Source organism: Anopheles coluzzii, chromosome 2 (assembly GCF_943734685.1).
Source record: "Anopheles coluzzii chromosome 2, AcolN3, whole genome shotgun sequence".
Lineage (NCBI taxonomy): Eukaryota > Metazoa > Arthropoda > Insecta > Diptera > Culicidae > Anopheles > Anopheles coluzzii.
The window spans coordinates 53,772,165-53,786,277 of NC_064670.1; the positions used below are offsets into that span (position 1 = coordinate 53,772,165).

Consider the following 14,113-nt stretch of genomic DNA (forward strand, 5'->3'; position numbering starts at 1 on the left):
CAACCCGTTAAATGCCTCTTTAATGCCAACTAAATCTGAACATCGTGTGTTTAATACCGCCTACAAAATTTACTCTTCTACGTCGAACCTCACACACATACACAAAAGGTCTGCAGTCTGAGCGGTTTTTGTTTATCTTTCACCACACTCGAGTCCGTCTCATCCCATCACATCCCATCAAAACTAAACCCTACCCAAGAAAACATAACACATGAGTCTCGTACCTCGCAAGCGCCTCTTAATGTCCTTCCGCTACGGATGCACTTTTATGGCCACGATCGCCACGATGGATCGGTGCGCCGTCCCGTAGATGTATTTCTTTAAACAAACAACCGCCCCGGACACAGCTGCATCCACACACGCACACACACACATAATCATCACCATCCGGCCACAAACGGGTCAAAGAAAGAGCCACTTTCAGCAGCCCTTCCGGGCGAGTCCGGCTCACCACCGGAAGGGTTGGAGACATTGCGAGTGTCCTGAAGAACAGACAAACGGCAGAAAGACAAACAGGACCCATGACACGAAAGGACACGGCGCGATTGTGTGCGTTAAAGCGTGTGATTAAAGTCGTGCTTCATTAAACAGCATCAGCTGCTGCACGCAGCGGATTGGAATCGGAAAGTGGAGTTTAATTTTAATGAGTACATAATATACGAAATGCGCGTTTGAGCAAGTCGCAAATCGCAACAAGGGACAGCTGAGGTGAATTCAGCCAAAAATAGCACACAAAGTTCAAGACTAATTGAGCCGCCTCCAGATTCACAGTACCGCCACCAACGCCCGTCTATTTTGTCGTAGGCTTCGTTACCATAAGAGCTACTTGTACTAATATTCGGTGCTTGGGCTTGATTAGCTGCTCGCTGTGCTACGACTTTTATGATTCCTTTGTCTTGTTCGTCGATTTATTTCCCAGCTCCCTCCTCGGCAACGCTCGCTCCCATGGTATTTATGTTTATTTTTATTCATCTTTATTGGTCCAGCTGGAGGCAAACGGTACAGCACGAAACACGGTTTTTCCTTCAGCTTTTCCGCAGGGCATGGTTTTATTTGTCCCAACCACACACACACACACACCTTCTACCAGGGGGAAAACGGAAGCATCGCCCATCCAAACATTATATATCCCCTGTCGGATTGATGCGTGCCTTCCCCACGTGCACGATTGATGAATAATTGAAAGCAAATCTCAACCACCCCATCCACGATCGACACCGTCACGATGTCATCGTCAATTTAGCCGTTCCCGTTTGCAAACTGCCGCGCGCTCCCTTACGCACGCAGATATAGTTGAGATAGGATCAGAAGAAAAAAATCTTAAATTCATCCCTCACCTTGTTCCCTATTCAAGACGGTTCCCGCCTTTGCAACCGAATAGACGACCCTGCACAACATTCATTTCAATTAAAAAGGCAAAATAACGACCGACAAGCAAACATGGGTGGGAAAAAATCGTTTGGCGTTTTCCGACCAATGTTCCGCCTGGCCCTGTCTCCTCCCAGGGGTAACAATATTTCACCAGAAGGCACGACACCGCGCTCGCGGTTTGCATTGTTTGGGGAACCGGTGGGTTTATTTTTTCGGAAATGCTGTGGCCTCGTCTCACGATCGTCTCCCGAAACCTGAAAGATTCGTTCCCTTCTGTCAACGTCATTAACTTCATCGAACCGTGTGATCGCTTCCCGTTCCCTTGCCCATTCCCTTCTTGGCCAGTGAGGTTGTTGTGGTCCTGCCACACACACACACACGCGCTTTACACACACCGGGAGCGGTTGACATTTATGGTCCAAAATAAACATCCCCAGTGCGCGCGCCAGATTGAACAGAACAAAGGTAAACGAAAAATCACTTTCAAAAAGAGGCGACTGACTTTGAATTTGTTTGCACCGAGTCCCTGCCGTAGACCACCGCCGACACCCGGGGCTCCTCCCTGGCTTTGTTGGACCCCCGAGGTAAGGTCCATGGGCATGGGCGGCCCCGGGGCTTAGAGCTTCGAGTTTCGAAAAACTTCCGTTTATTTTTAATCACTCACAAATAAACCACCCGCTCCGATTACCGTTCCGAAGCCTGGCGACGAACTTATTTCAATTCGGAGCGCATTCACATATTTTCCACCTACCGAGAAAGGTATTCTCGTTATGCGGGGAAGTTTGGGTGATGAACTTCTGCTCGCTAATGGACTGTGTAGAACTTGCGTCGCATCCCGCAATCCCGTATAATGCACAAACGGTGCCAGCAAACAATCATTTACGCTTGAGGCGCGGCCTTTCCCGTGCCCGTTCCACCGGCCGGCTGCTCCCAGTATTTGGGGTGGCGCGTGATCGAAAAGCAATAGAAAGTATCGGATTACCATTCCCGGGTACTCGGCTCGCGGTGACGTACCGCCGGAGGCAAAAAAGAGACAATGGTCAGGAGGAGATGGTGAAAAGGTGGATAAATATAGTGTTTATGATTTGAGTTTGGTAAATACAACAAGCAAGCAATGGAAAGAAAGAAATGCAATTTAAACCGTCAACATTGGCGTTCGGTTTGATTTCGATTCTAGAAACGACCGTATTTGTGGGAACTTCCTTTTGCGGGTACGAAACCACATGAAGGTAATGGTGAATTTAACGATCTTGCTTGGGAGAGGGGGGTTGCACAGAAGTCTATGTCTTATTCATTGGTAATAGAATCGTAAGTAATCTACAGGCATCTTAGTTACTAGTGGATACACTTCCATGAACGTTCACGGCGCATGAGAGACTATGGGGTATTCTTAGAACGGACTAAGTGAATGCTCAGAACTAATAGATACCTTCTTCTTATGTTGTTAAATATAAATTCGCGTAAATTTAATTGATTCTGATGTATTCTCAAGATTAAGAAAAACTAAAACGCTTCCACCGAAAATTTGAATGATATGCTTAATTCTAATAAATATGCTTGGATGTTGTTCCTTGGAAGGACTTGGAAAGCCTTCAAATGCGGACTTATATTTTGGGACAGTCGAGAACAGGCTAAGTTTGCGTAAAACAAACCGTATTTTTAAAAAAATTAAATTTATGTATGTGCATAATAAAGTGAACTCAAGTTGATAAATTTTCAAATTTAGCTTAAAATGAGATGTAGATAAGTATGAAAATGTTCTAATGGAAAATATACCATGAACCTCACCTTGCCGAATGTGTATTTACAATGGAGCGCCGATTATCCGGGCTCATCGGGACTTGACCTCGCCAGGATATGCGAATAACACGGATAATGAGTCAAATGATATATTTAATCACAAATTCCCTAGGTTTTTTGGAAATTATTTGTATGTTTTGATTAAAAATTACTCAGTTTTTATTAACTACATATTTTTCTAAAGAGAATATATGAAAATAGCTATGAATTATATTGTTTTTTGCTATGCTCATGCGCTAGGATAACCGATTTTTTGAATATCCTCCTCAGAACGCAATGTCACCTTTATATTAACTGTCATTTCTCAACAGCACGGATGAACGGATGGCCGAATAAAAGGTACCCGTATAAACGGCGCCCCACTGTACTTACTTACTTATCCGGTGCTACAACCGCTTTGCGGTATTGGCCTGCCTCAGAAGTGTCCAAAACCGCTCACGGTCTCGCGCCTTCGTTTGCCAGTCCGTTATTCCGGCCTTAGTGGCGGGAGCCACCTCAGTTTGGGCATACTACGCCTCCTCTGTACTTGTGGACGGCGTAAGAAGACTTTACGGGCTGGTTCGTCCGTTTTCATGGGTCACAACATGGTCAGCCCACCGGAGCCTGGCGAGCTTGATACGCTGCACGACAGTGAGGTCACCGTACATCTCGTATTGCTCGTCTGCTGAATTTGTACTGATTCAATAATAATCAAGAGATGAAACAATGATCGGAAAGTAAGATGAAAAAAGACATACAAACTGATCTGACACGAAACGATCTAATAAGGTTCACTATAGTAAATCTTTTAGGTCGCTTAACTATCTAATACGACGTGTCCCCTTAGATCATCACACCAAAGAAAAGCTTCTATTAGGTCTGATATGTCTCGCAATTAAGCAAATTATTATTTGTTTAACAACAATGCAATTTACACTGCATTGAAAAAAAGTTAAAATAAATTGTAGCAAATTGCCATTTGATCGGTCAAATTTAGAAAACTGCGTATCTCTGAATCCGAGTCGAGAACTGCGTAACTCCCGAACAGACTGTACTCATAACAGGATAATCAGTCCTACGTATAGCGTGTACGGTATATACTTGGTGTTCAAGTCGTTCTGGTTGACGATAGAAAAGAAATAAAGCATTTTATATTTATCCTGTATTGTATTCAGTGCATTTGTTGGTTCTCATATGGACGTTCCGTATTTAACCGGACAGTCTCGTTTTTTAAATCAAGAGGTAATGTCCCATCGTATATGTGATAATTCCAAATTTATCTCGTTTTTTAATTGGCTGAACTGATAGGAATTGATTGTATAAATTATTGCTATGGATCTTAGGGACTGAAAAAAACATTAGTTTAAGATACAGATCTATGGGCGCGCTTTAAGAAATGAAAAACAAGTAGCTAGTGTACTATGCTGTTTAGATCAATGATCGCAAAATGCTTGGTCGCAAAGTAATTGCTGGTAAAATTCTTAGTGGTTACTTCATAAAAGGAATTATGAGAGATTTTCAAACATTCACTATTTACTGGGTGAAATTCCTTGTTCAAGTACAGTGGAGCGCCGTTTATCCGGGCTTCTCGGGACTTGACCTCAACCGGATAAGCGAATAACACGGATAATGAGTCAAATGATATATTTTATCATCTATTTCTGATTAGTTCTTTAAAAAATTCCTATTTATTGATAAAAATAGCCCAGTTTTTATTAACTACAGTCTTTCCCCGAGTTACGCGACACTCGAGTTACGCGAATTCGAGTTACGCAAATTTTTTATTTTTGACAGTTCAGATGTCAAATCAGTACAATTTTCTCCATCAATTGTCAAATGAAAAATAATTAGCAATATTTCAAAATTTTAATTCACTAAAAAGTCAGAAATAACTGAATTCTCCACACCAATTGAATCAAATAAGTATTAAATTACATAAATGAACTAACTTCAATCAAAAATTATGATAAATAAAGTATATTTTTGCTGTAACATGTGATATTCGACTTACGCGAAAATCCGAGTTACGCGAATGTCTCCGGAACGCATTATTCGCGTAACTCGGGGAAAGACTGTACATGTTTTTCCCATGAGAATATTTGAAATTTGCCATGAATTATAGTGTTTTTTGTTATGATAATGTGCTCTTATAACCGCTTTTTTAAATATCCTCCTCATAACGCAATGTCACCTTTGTATTGAAGTATCATTTCTCAACAGCACGGATAAACGGAAAGCCGGATAAAAGGTACACGGATAAACGGCGCTCCACTGTATTATATAAAATGTGGTGTTTGCTTAGAAAATCCAATGTCCCGTTTTTTCATCAACTCTACCTGCTCAGCCTTCATATGGACCGTCTTTCCGTAGCAAGACTTACTACCCGCGGTGGTACTAAATATGTTTCGAAAGCCAGTAAAATGCTGTCATGACCACGTAGGTCTTTACGCCAAAAAAAAACAAATTTGTTCTAAGCTTGCTATTCCTAATTGCAACTTTGTTTTGAATGAATCATAGTATTTTTTTATATTTTATGAAGCAGTTAAATGTGAAAAATAGTGCTAAAACATTTGGTGAACAGAATCATTGAATTTAATGCCGTTCCCGACTTGACAAAAGTAACTCCAACGATTGCAACGGTTTATTTAAATTGTCTTGCCCATGCAGCATCAATGCATTTATTGTGATTGTGCTTTTGTCTACCGTTGACAAGCCCTGGCCAGAGCTGTCATTGTCATTTGTGTTTTGATTGTTTATCGCTCCGCCAAGCTGCTTCATTTTGTAAAATCCAAAACGCGAGCTTCATCATCTAGAATTTCATCGTAAAATCATATCAACACGATTGCATAGAGAATTACCATGACGTATCAACTGTACCGGAATACTACCCTTGGTAATACTTTGCAGGAGAGTTTGGACGAGCTGATCCAGGTAGGTAGGGAGTGGGGAACGAAGAATCCTTCCATATGGTAGCATTCCCAGATCGCAATCCTGGCTAATCATCTCCTCTCGCTTTTGTTACAGTACGGTCAAATAACACCACAACTAGCTGTGCGAGTTTTGGTGCAGTTCGATAAATCGATCAATGCCGCACTTTCCAACCGGGTAAAGTCTCGCGTCACTTTCAAGGCTGCCAAACTAAACACGTACCGATTCTGCGACAACGTCTGGACGCTGATGTTGAACGATGTCGAGTTTCGAGAGGTGCATGAGTTTGCTCGAGTAGATAAAGTGAAAATCGTTGCCTGTGATGGTAAAAGTAAGTACTGGCGAACAGTTCCCGAGAGAATTTGTTGTCTCACACTCACTTCCCTTTGCGTTGTTTCAGATGTCAGCACAGGGGACGAACCGAGTAGATAGTGCAAAAGTATGTCCATCGTATAGTTTGTTACACCCTTCATGGTTGCGATGCAAGCCGTTTCCAGGAAGTGTATTCACCCTTTCTAGTTTGTAAGAGTGCTTGCGCGAGCATTTTAACGAACGTGCTGCAAATACCATTCAACGATATACCTATCAATTGCTTAAATAAAGCATGCTTATTTGACGCACATTTATCCGCGTTTGCTGGCAAATCAAATCAACGATGAACGATAAGAAGCTGCAATATGAGCGTAGCAATGCTGATGCTACTTCCAAAATTGATAACACATTAAATATGCATGCAATAGAAAGGAGGAGACTTCAGACAAACCAATGCAACTAAGGCTATAACTTCAGGATCGTCATACTTCAATGGAGGTTAATTAAAATTACTTGAGCCAAAAATTAACGAAAGCTCTTGCAAAGATGAATGAAGCAGCACACACATTGACCTTCCAAATCAGAAATAAAACCTGATAACATTTAGGTTAAAAATGCGAAACTTTAAATTTTAAAAACTATCTCAAATTAGGATAATTTTGGTCAGTTTTGCGTACAATCCACGCCAACTGTGCGTAGCTAACCGTACACATTCCTGCTGTCATCTTAGTTTCCATCATGGTGATCAGAAGAGTTGTGTGACCTTACCCTTCCTATCACATTCATTCTCAACAGCGTTATTTCCAGCAGCTTCCAGAGCTAGCAAACGCCGAGCAGGTAAATTAACTTCTTCAAAATACATCCTCTAAATACATGCACGAAAAACACTATTTTTTTTTAAATTGACAAACTGATTTTTCTTCTTTCCTTATTCCCTTCATCTTACCCGATGATTATCCAGCTGGAACATGACATGTTGTTTATGACATTAAAATGTAAACAAACACCTGCGCAACAATGTGGAATTTACCTGCGTAGAAAAGGTATGGAGATAGGGTGATAGTACATTTGTTCGCGTGCTTCAATATCGCACACGAAAGAGTAGCAGCGAATAGCGCACCTGTGTAACTGGCAGATAGCAACGATAACTATACTCTACTTAATGCAACACTGCAGTGCAATTCAAAATGTGCGTCACGTGGAAAACGGTCATGTTTATCGCCTCGCTCCTTTCATGCAACGAAGCACTGTACGATTGGCCGACCGAGGAAACGAGCAAATCTATCCTCAACTCCGGCTACAAGGAGTACGAGTTCGAGCTAACGCAGACGAACAATTTGTACCGTCAAGATGTACTTCAAAAGTCGTGCCAGTACAACATTACTGATGATATGATGGACCGGATAGAGCAGCTGAAACAGATTCCCACCGATCATCTTCTAATTGATCGTGAACACAAATTTCTCTACTGCTACGTTCCGAAGGTATGTGGGCGCTTCGACAGGATGGTCAGGAACAGCGCCGTGTAAATTTTTTTTTTTCCATTTTTATTCTACAGGTCGCTTGCACCAACTGGAAGCGTGTTATGATGATACTGATTAACAAATGGAACGGTACTGATCCATTACAAATTCCCGCTGATCTGGCACATTCGGCCGGAATGTTTGAAACTTTTCAATCGTTAAGCGACGAAGACAAAATTGCTGTGCTTGCAGATTATAATCGCTTCATTCTGGTTCGTCATCCGTTCGAGAGACTGCTGTCAGCGTTTCGGAATAAACTGGAGGGCAACTCAAAAAGTGCCAAATACTTTCAGGTAACTATTGCATCGATTGTGCGTGTTTCGGACATCCATTTCACCTATGGTTTGCTATTCGTCGACAGGCACGCATCGGGAGAACCATCATAAAATCATTCCGGATGCACGCCACAAACGAATCGCTTATAAATGCGGATGATGTGCAGTTCAACGAGTTTGTGCAGTACTTACTTACGCCGGATCTGAGCAAAAGCGGAAACATGTCATTCAATGAGCACTGGGAACCCATTTCGCACCTTTGCCATCCCTGCTTGGTGCACTACAATGTCATAGGCAAATACGAAACACTGACGGATGATTCCTCTCTAGCACTGCATCTGGCCGGTGCGGAAGGCTTGAGCTTTCCCGCGGTTTACAAATCGTCCAGCACACGGGAACGGTTGAAGCACTACTTTAACGACATTCCTACAGAAACCTTGAAGCGGTTGTATTTACTTTACGAGGAGGATTTTAAAAACTTTGATTACAGTTTGGAGGAAATATTCGGCTATGAGCTCGTTTAAGGGATACAATTAGCATTTAGACAATACTTACAGGTAAGTTGGCTCTCATAAGTTGATAGTAACAGGTTTTAGGGCAGTTGGTGTACTTATTAACAGCAAACAAAACAGGGAAGTTACAGTGTTACGGTATTAGGGTTGCAGGACAATACATGTGATATTAACATTAAATGTGCAAACTTTGTTGACAATATTTCTTACAGCAATAAACATTCTTACTGATATTTGTGCAAGAATTTGTAAAAGAAGCTTTTTGCCCGGTTTATAATAAACCGCTTACAAATGTGTTATTTAACTCAATGATTTAGTGAACTTTTTGTTGTTGAAGTTACAGTAAAATGCTGTGAAAATTGAGAATAAAACAACAGAAAAACATGGACATTTGAGCGCAAAATAAATCGTCAATCACATTCAAAACATGCAGTATCTAGGAACAATATTTCCTCTTCAATTTGCGGACAGGGTTTGCGGATGAGAAATTCGCACAGCTCTACTTATACTAAAAAATAGCATTTTTCCCAATGTCTTCTAATTGCCTTTAAAATTCTTTGTTCGGTATTGTAGTGATACCATCTCTTCTTTTATATATATACTCGTTTGTCTGACCACACGAACATTTAAATTAATTTTGATCGAAACATTAGGAGGCTACCCAAGCACCACAGATTAAGCTTAAACGACTGGAAAATCCAATATCAATTGAAAAAAAAACGAAAGCTCTATAGCTGCACAGGTTTGCTCAATAGATGGCGTTGTATAACTCATCTTTATATTGCTGTCCTTTTCTTGCTATGTGTTTCGCCTAACTTTATCTACCCTAGCGCCACAAATTAAGCTTAAACGATAGGAAAATTGAATATCCATAGAAAAAAAAAACGAAAGCTCCATCCCAAGTGCCACAAATCCACTAAACGACCACTAAACGGCTTCTAAACGACTCAAGCACTCTACCTAAACGGAATATAGAAAGACTTCGTTTAGCAGACGGCAAACGACTCATGCATTCTAAAAATAGCAAAAAAGCTGGTGGCGCTCTCTGTTGGTGGGATACCCCAACCAGTTGAGCTTCATCGCTTGGAGGAGAGCTTTCTCATTTCCTCTGTACTGTTGTATGGTTTCGCATTGAAGTTATGCATCGCTAGAACTAGAACGGCGATACGATTGTTTAAATACTAAACTCCAATGGAAACCACTAGCACTGACGCAAGTGAGATTTGAGTAATGGTCGTTAGTGTTGATACCCACATATCTGACCACACGACCATTCATATAGATTTTTGCTCGGAAAGTTAGAAGGCTATATAGGTCATGATAAGATGAAACTTGTCGAAACACATTGCAAGAAAAGGATAGCAATATAATAATCAGTTTTAATACGCCATCTATTGATCAAACCAATGAAGCTGTGGAGCTTTCATTTTTTTCTATGGATATTCAATTTTCCAGTCGTTTAAGCTTAATCTGTGGCGTGGCAGAGGAAATGAGAAAGCTCTCCTCCAAGCGAGGAAGCTCAACTGGTTGTGTATCCCACAAACAGATGGCTCCACCAGCTTTTTTGCTATTTTTAGAATGCATGAGTCGTTTGCCGTCTGCTAAACGAAGTCTTTCTATACAGCAATTATCCGCAGTACGCGATACTCGATATACGCGAATTCGCAGTACGCGATTCCTCTAAATTTGACAGCTCCATGTGTTTTTTGCAAATATTTTAATTTTTTGAAATATTTTATGCTCTTTTTGAATTTCCTTAATGTTCTTAATGCATTTTGCATTAAATTTGTGCAAAAGATACCTATTTTATAACAAAAAACTTTAATGCAAAACTCTGTGGCGATATTTTTCAACCCTCGAACCGGTAGTGTAAACTATTTTTCCATAGGAATCCGCTATACGCGAAAACTCGAGATACGCTATTGCGCTCGGTCCCGTACGATAGCGTATATCGGATAATGACTGTATTCCGTTTAGGTAGAGTGCTTGAGCCATTTAGAAGCCGTTTAGTGATCGTTTAGTTGATTTGTGGCACTTGGGTTCTAATCGCCGGCGAATTGAATGCGATTAGCAGTGCATTTAGCACTAATTAAATGCTTTTGTAATACGTCAATAAAAAATTTCATTTTGAATTTGAAATTCGAATTTGCAACTGCAAAAAGAAATCCTTACAAGCGTCTTCAACACTGCACTGTTGTAGTATTCTCATATGAGCGTGAGATTCGATAGCACGATTTACGTGTTATGATCTCTTGCGTTAAGCCCTGAGCTATTTCACTTTGTTGAAAATAGTCTGCATTATTAAGTTCTTTAGTCCCAAGCCGTTGCAAGGTATTAACATATCAAACTCATTTCTATAGCTCTAATAAAAGGAGAAATCAGATACATATTACACCCGTCCTGATAATGAAGAGTAAACAAAGTGAAATTATTACGTTTTTTAAGGTACAATCTTAATTATGCTTTTCAATAAACTTTGTTTATACTATTTATAGCACGAAACTATTAATTTAAATAGAAATAAACCCAAAAAGGTTCTCATAAAAATCAGGATTAGAACACGCTTTCTCGAACCAAAAGCGTTATCACTGCTCTATTTGGCAGTTACATTAGTGATGGTGCAAAACCGAATAATAAGCAAATTAAGATGGCAGCTAGCTATCCGTCTCGCTGAATCAAAAAGTTGAAATATTTCGAAGAGAGCCCGTTACAGCCCCAACCGTTTAAAGTTTCGGTTGTAATCTTAATTCACCTTGTAAGGCGACTAAGGCCTTAAATGCCTTCTGAATGCCTTCAAAACCGTTTAATGCTGGTAGGGTGGAAATTTGTACAATCGTATCGCCGTTCTAGTTCTAGCGGTGCATAACTTCAATACGAAACCATACAACAGTACAAAGGGAAAGAGAAAGCTTTTAAGGCAAGGAAAGCGCTCCACTAGTTGGGTCCCACCAACAGATGGCGCCACCAGCTTTTTTTTGATATTTATAGAATGCATCAAGGCCTTACTAGAAGGAGGAAAATACTGTCATTCGAATTTGTAATCTATTCGTCAAACAAATCCTATCAACCAAATAAGAAGAAGAAGATGAAGAATCCTTCAAACAGGGTTTGACAGATAGATGTCAATCGGAAAACCGGAATTCGGCATGCTCATTTCCGATTTGCTCCCGAGTAGATTTTTTCTGTTAACGTCGATATAGTGGATTGAATTTCCTGATGATGATGTACAAAAACAACAAAAATGGAAAACAACGAATGATTCTTTCGGATAAAGCCAAGAAAATCAAAAAATTAAATAATAGAGGTGAAAGGTGACAGAACAATTCTCTTGCCTTATTACACGTAAGAGAGGCCAAAGTCTTAGTTTGACAGATAAATGCCAATCGAGAAATAACAGTATTTTCCTCAGTATATTTACACAATGACAGTATTTAGGCCTTCAGTCCAAGGATAATGTATTTAGAAGGTTGATTTTATCGCTTTTACTGGGCGACATTGTGCGAGACATCTGTCACTCTCTGCATACAAATTTCATTACCCCGCACCAGCCCTCCCCGATTTTTATACCGGAGCCCAAGGTGGATTTAAAAATATCAGGTGGTGGACTCTAGTGCATTTTGACAATTCGTCACTTGACGTAAGGTCCCCAGGATTCAAAATTTGTTTACATTTATTAAATTTGTTCATATAATTTATCTACCGCATTTTTTCGATTAAATATTCTTTAAAAATATTTTTTTGGACTTTGCGAGTTCTTAGTAAACATTAGAACATGGATTAAAGTGTGTTATTTTGTTTTATTCCGTGAATTTATTCCATAATTCATTGTGTTTTCGACATTTTTGGAGATAAAAATTAAGAAAACCATTTTTTTTTTCAATTTTCACATTGATTCCTTATTATCGACGAGCCGCATGGACAATTTACGCGAGATTAGAACTCTTACTCACATGATTTTAAATTTCGTACATAAACAAATCATCAAATCTTTTGTTAATATATCTCACTTTTTTGATAAAACCAATAGACACACAAAAATGCACATAATAACAAAGAAATCTGTTCTATTTGCTAAGCTTTGTGTGCGGAAACCAATGGTTAACGGTTCAAAAATGACGTAAAGTCCCTCAACTATGGCGACCCCCCAAAGGCCCTAATCCACCACCTGATATTTTTAATCCACCTTGACCGGAGCCCCCGTAACAGTTATGTCAAGTCGAGAAATGTCATTTTGCTCTGAACAACTTCACCTTGTCATTTGTACAGGTATCCCCCGAGATACGACTGTATTTGGGACCGAAAAAATGGCCCAAAGCAAGGCGTAAGTCGAAATAGTCGTATGTCGAATATCTGTCAAAGTTAAGTTTATAACCGAAGTTGAAGAGGCGAAATCTATGATATCGTGATTTTTATTTGAATTAATGTTTGATAATGTTGTAATTTTACACCGAAAGTCGTTTACGCGATATAAATATCAAAGATCGGCTAGTTGTAGAATCTTTCGAAATGTGTTTGTAACGGTTTTCAGCACATAAATTCAAAAAAATACATCAATTTCTTCTCACTGACAACTTTTCACTGTCAAAATCAAAATCGTCGTATCTGCGAATCGTCGTAACTCGCGGGGGTCGTAACTCGGGGGACGCCTGTAACACCTTGGAGCACCTGGAGTCGGAGGTACAATTTCGTCGTACGACTAGTGATGGGTCAAGTAGCACAGTGCTACCACGCACGCACAGCACATCAATATGTGTGAGCACATTTGCACACTAAACAAAATTGTGGTACCACTTTTGTGCAACCGCACAATTTTGTGCAACCGCACGATTTTGTGCAACCGCACGATTTTGTGCAACCGCACGATATTGTGCAACCGCACGATTTTGTGCAACCGCACGATTTTGTGCAACCGCACGATTTTGTGCAACAGCGCAATTGTGTGGTACCGCACAATTTTGTGCGCGCACTATCTTGTGCTATAGCCCAATTTTGTGCGCGCACTATCTTGTGCTATGACGCAATTTTGTGCGCAAGCAATTTTGCGGTAGAGCACAATTTTGTGGTAGTGCACAATTTTGTGATAGAGCACAATTTTGTGGTAAAGTACAATTTTGTGGTAGAGTATAGTTTTGAGCTATAGCACAATTTTGTGTGCGCACAGTTTGGCGCAACTATATTAAGTGTTACCACATTGAATGTGCGTTTCTATATTCTCGTGCTACGTCGGTTTGGTTCTGCCGATAGTTTTTGTGATGCCACAATTGGGACCCTTGATTTCTATTCGGGGCTTGTGAAGAATGAATAGGGCATAGTAAAGAATTAAATCTAAAACTAAAAACTATGCTCTACCACAAAATTGTGCTGTACCATAAAATTGTGCTCTACCGCAAAATTGCTTGCGCACAAAATTGCG

The 14,113-nt window shown here is 40.2% G+C and overlaps 2 protein-coding genes across 2 annotated transcripts; both read left to right on the forward strand.

Moving 5' to 3' along the window:
- Positions 1-5,883: 5,883 nt before the first annotated feature.
- On the forward strand, positions 5,884-6,700 carry LOC120950947 (transcription initiation factor IIA subunit 2). The gene is made up of 3 exons (XM_040369372.2): positions 5,884-6,081; positions 6,175-6,409; positions 6,479-6,700. Exons 1-3 carry the CDS (start codon positions 6,010-6,012, stop codon positions 6,508-6,510), a joined length of 339 nt encoding a protein of 112 aa, XP_040225306.1. The 5' UTR covers positions 5,884-6,009; the 3' UTR covers positions 6,511-6,700.
- Positions 6,701-6,821: 121 nt separating this feature from the next.
- Positions 6,822-10,107, forward strand: LOC120950945 (carbohydrate sulfotransferase 11). The gene is made up of 5 exons (XM_040369371.2): positions 6,822-7,227; positions 7,352-7,433; positions 7,567-7,874; positions 7,949-8,206; positions 8,275-10,107. The coding sequence occupies exons 2-5, from the start codon at positions 7,364-7,366 to the stop codon at positions 8,710-8,712; spliced, it is 1,074 nt and encodes a 357-aa protein (XP_040225305.2). The 5' UTR covers positions 6,822-7,227; positions 7,352-7,363; the 3' UTR covers positions 8,713-10,107.
- The last annotated feature ends 4,006 nt before the right edge of the window (positions 10,108-14,113 follow it).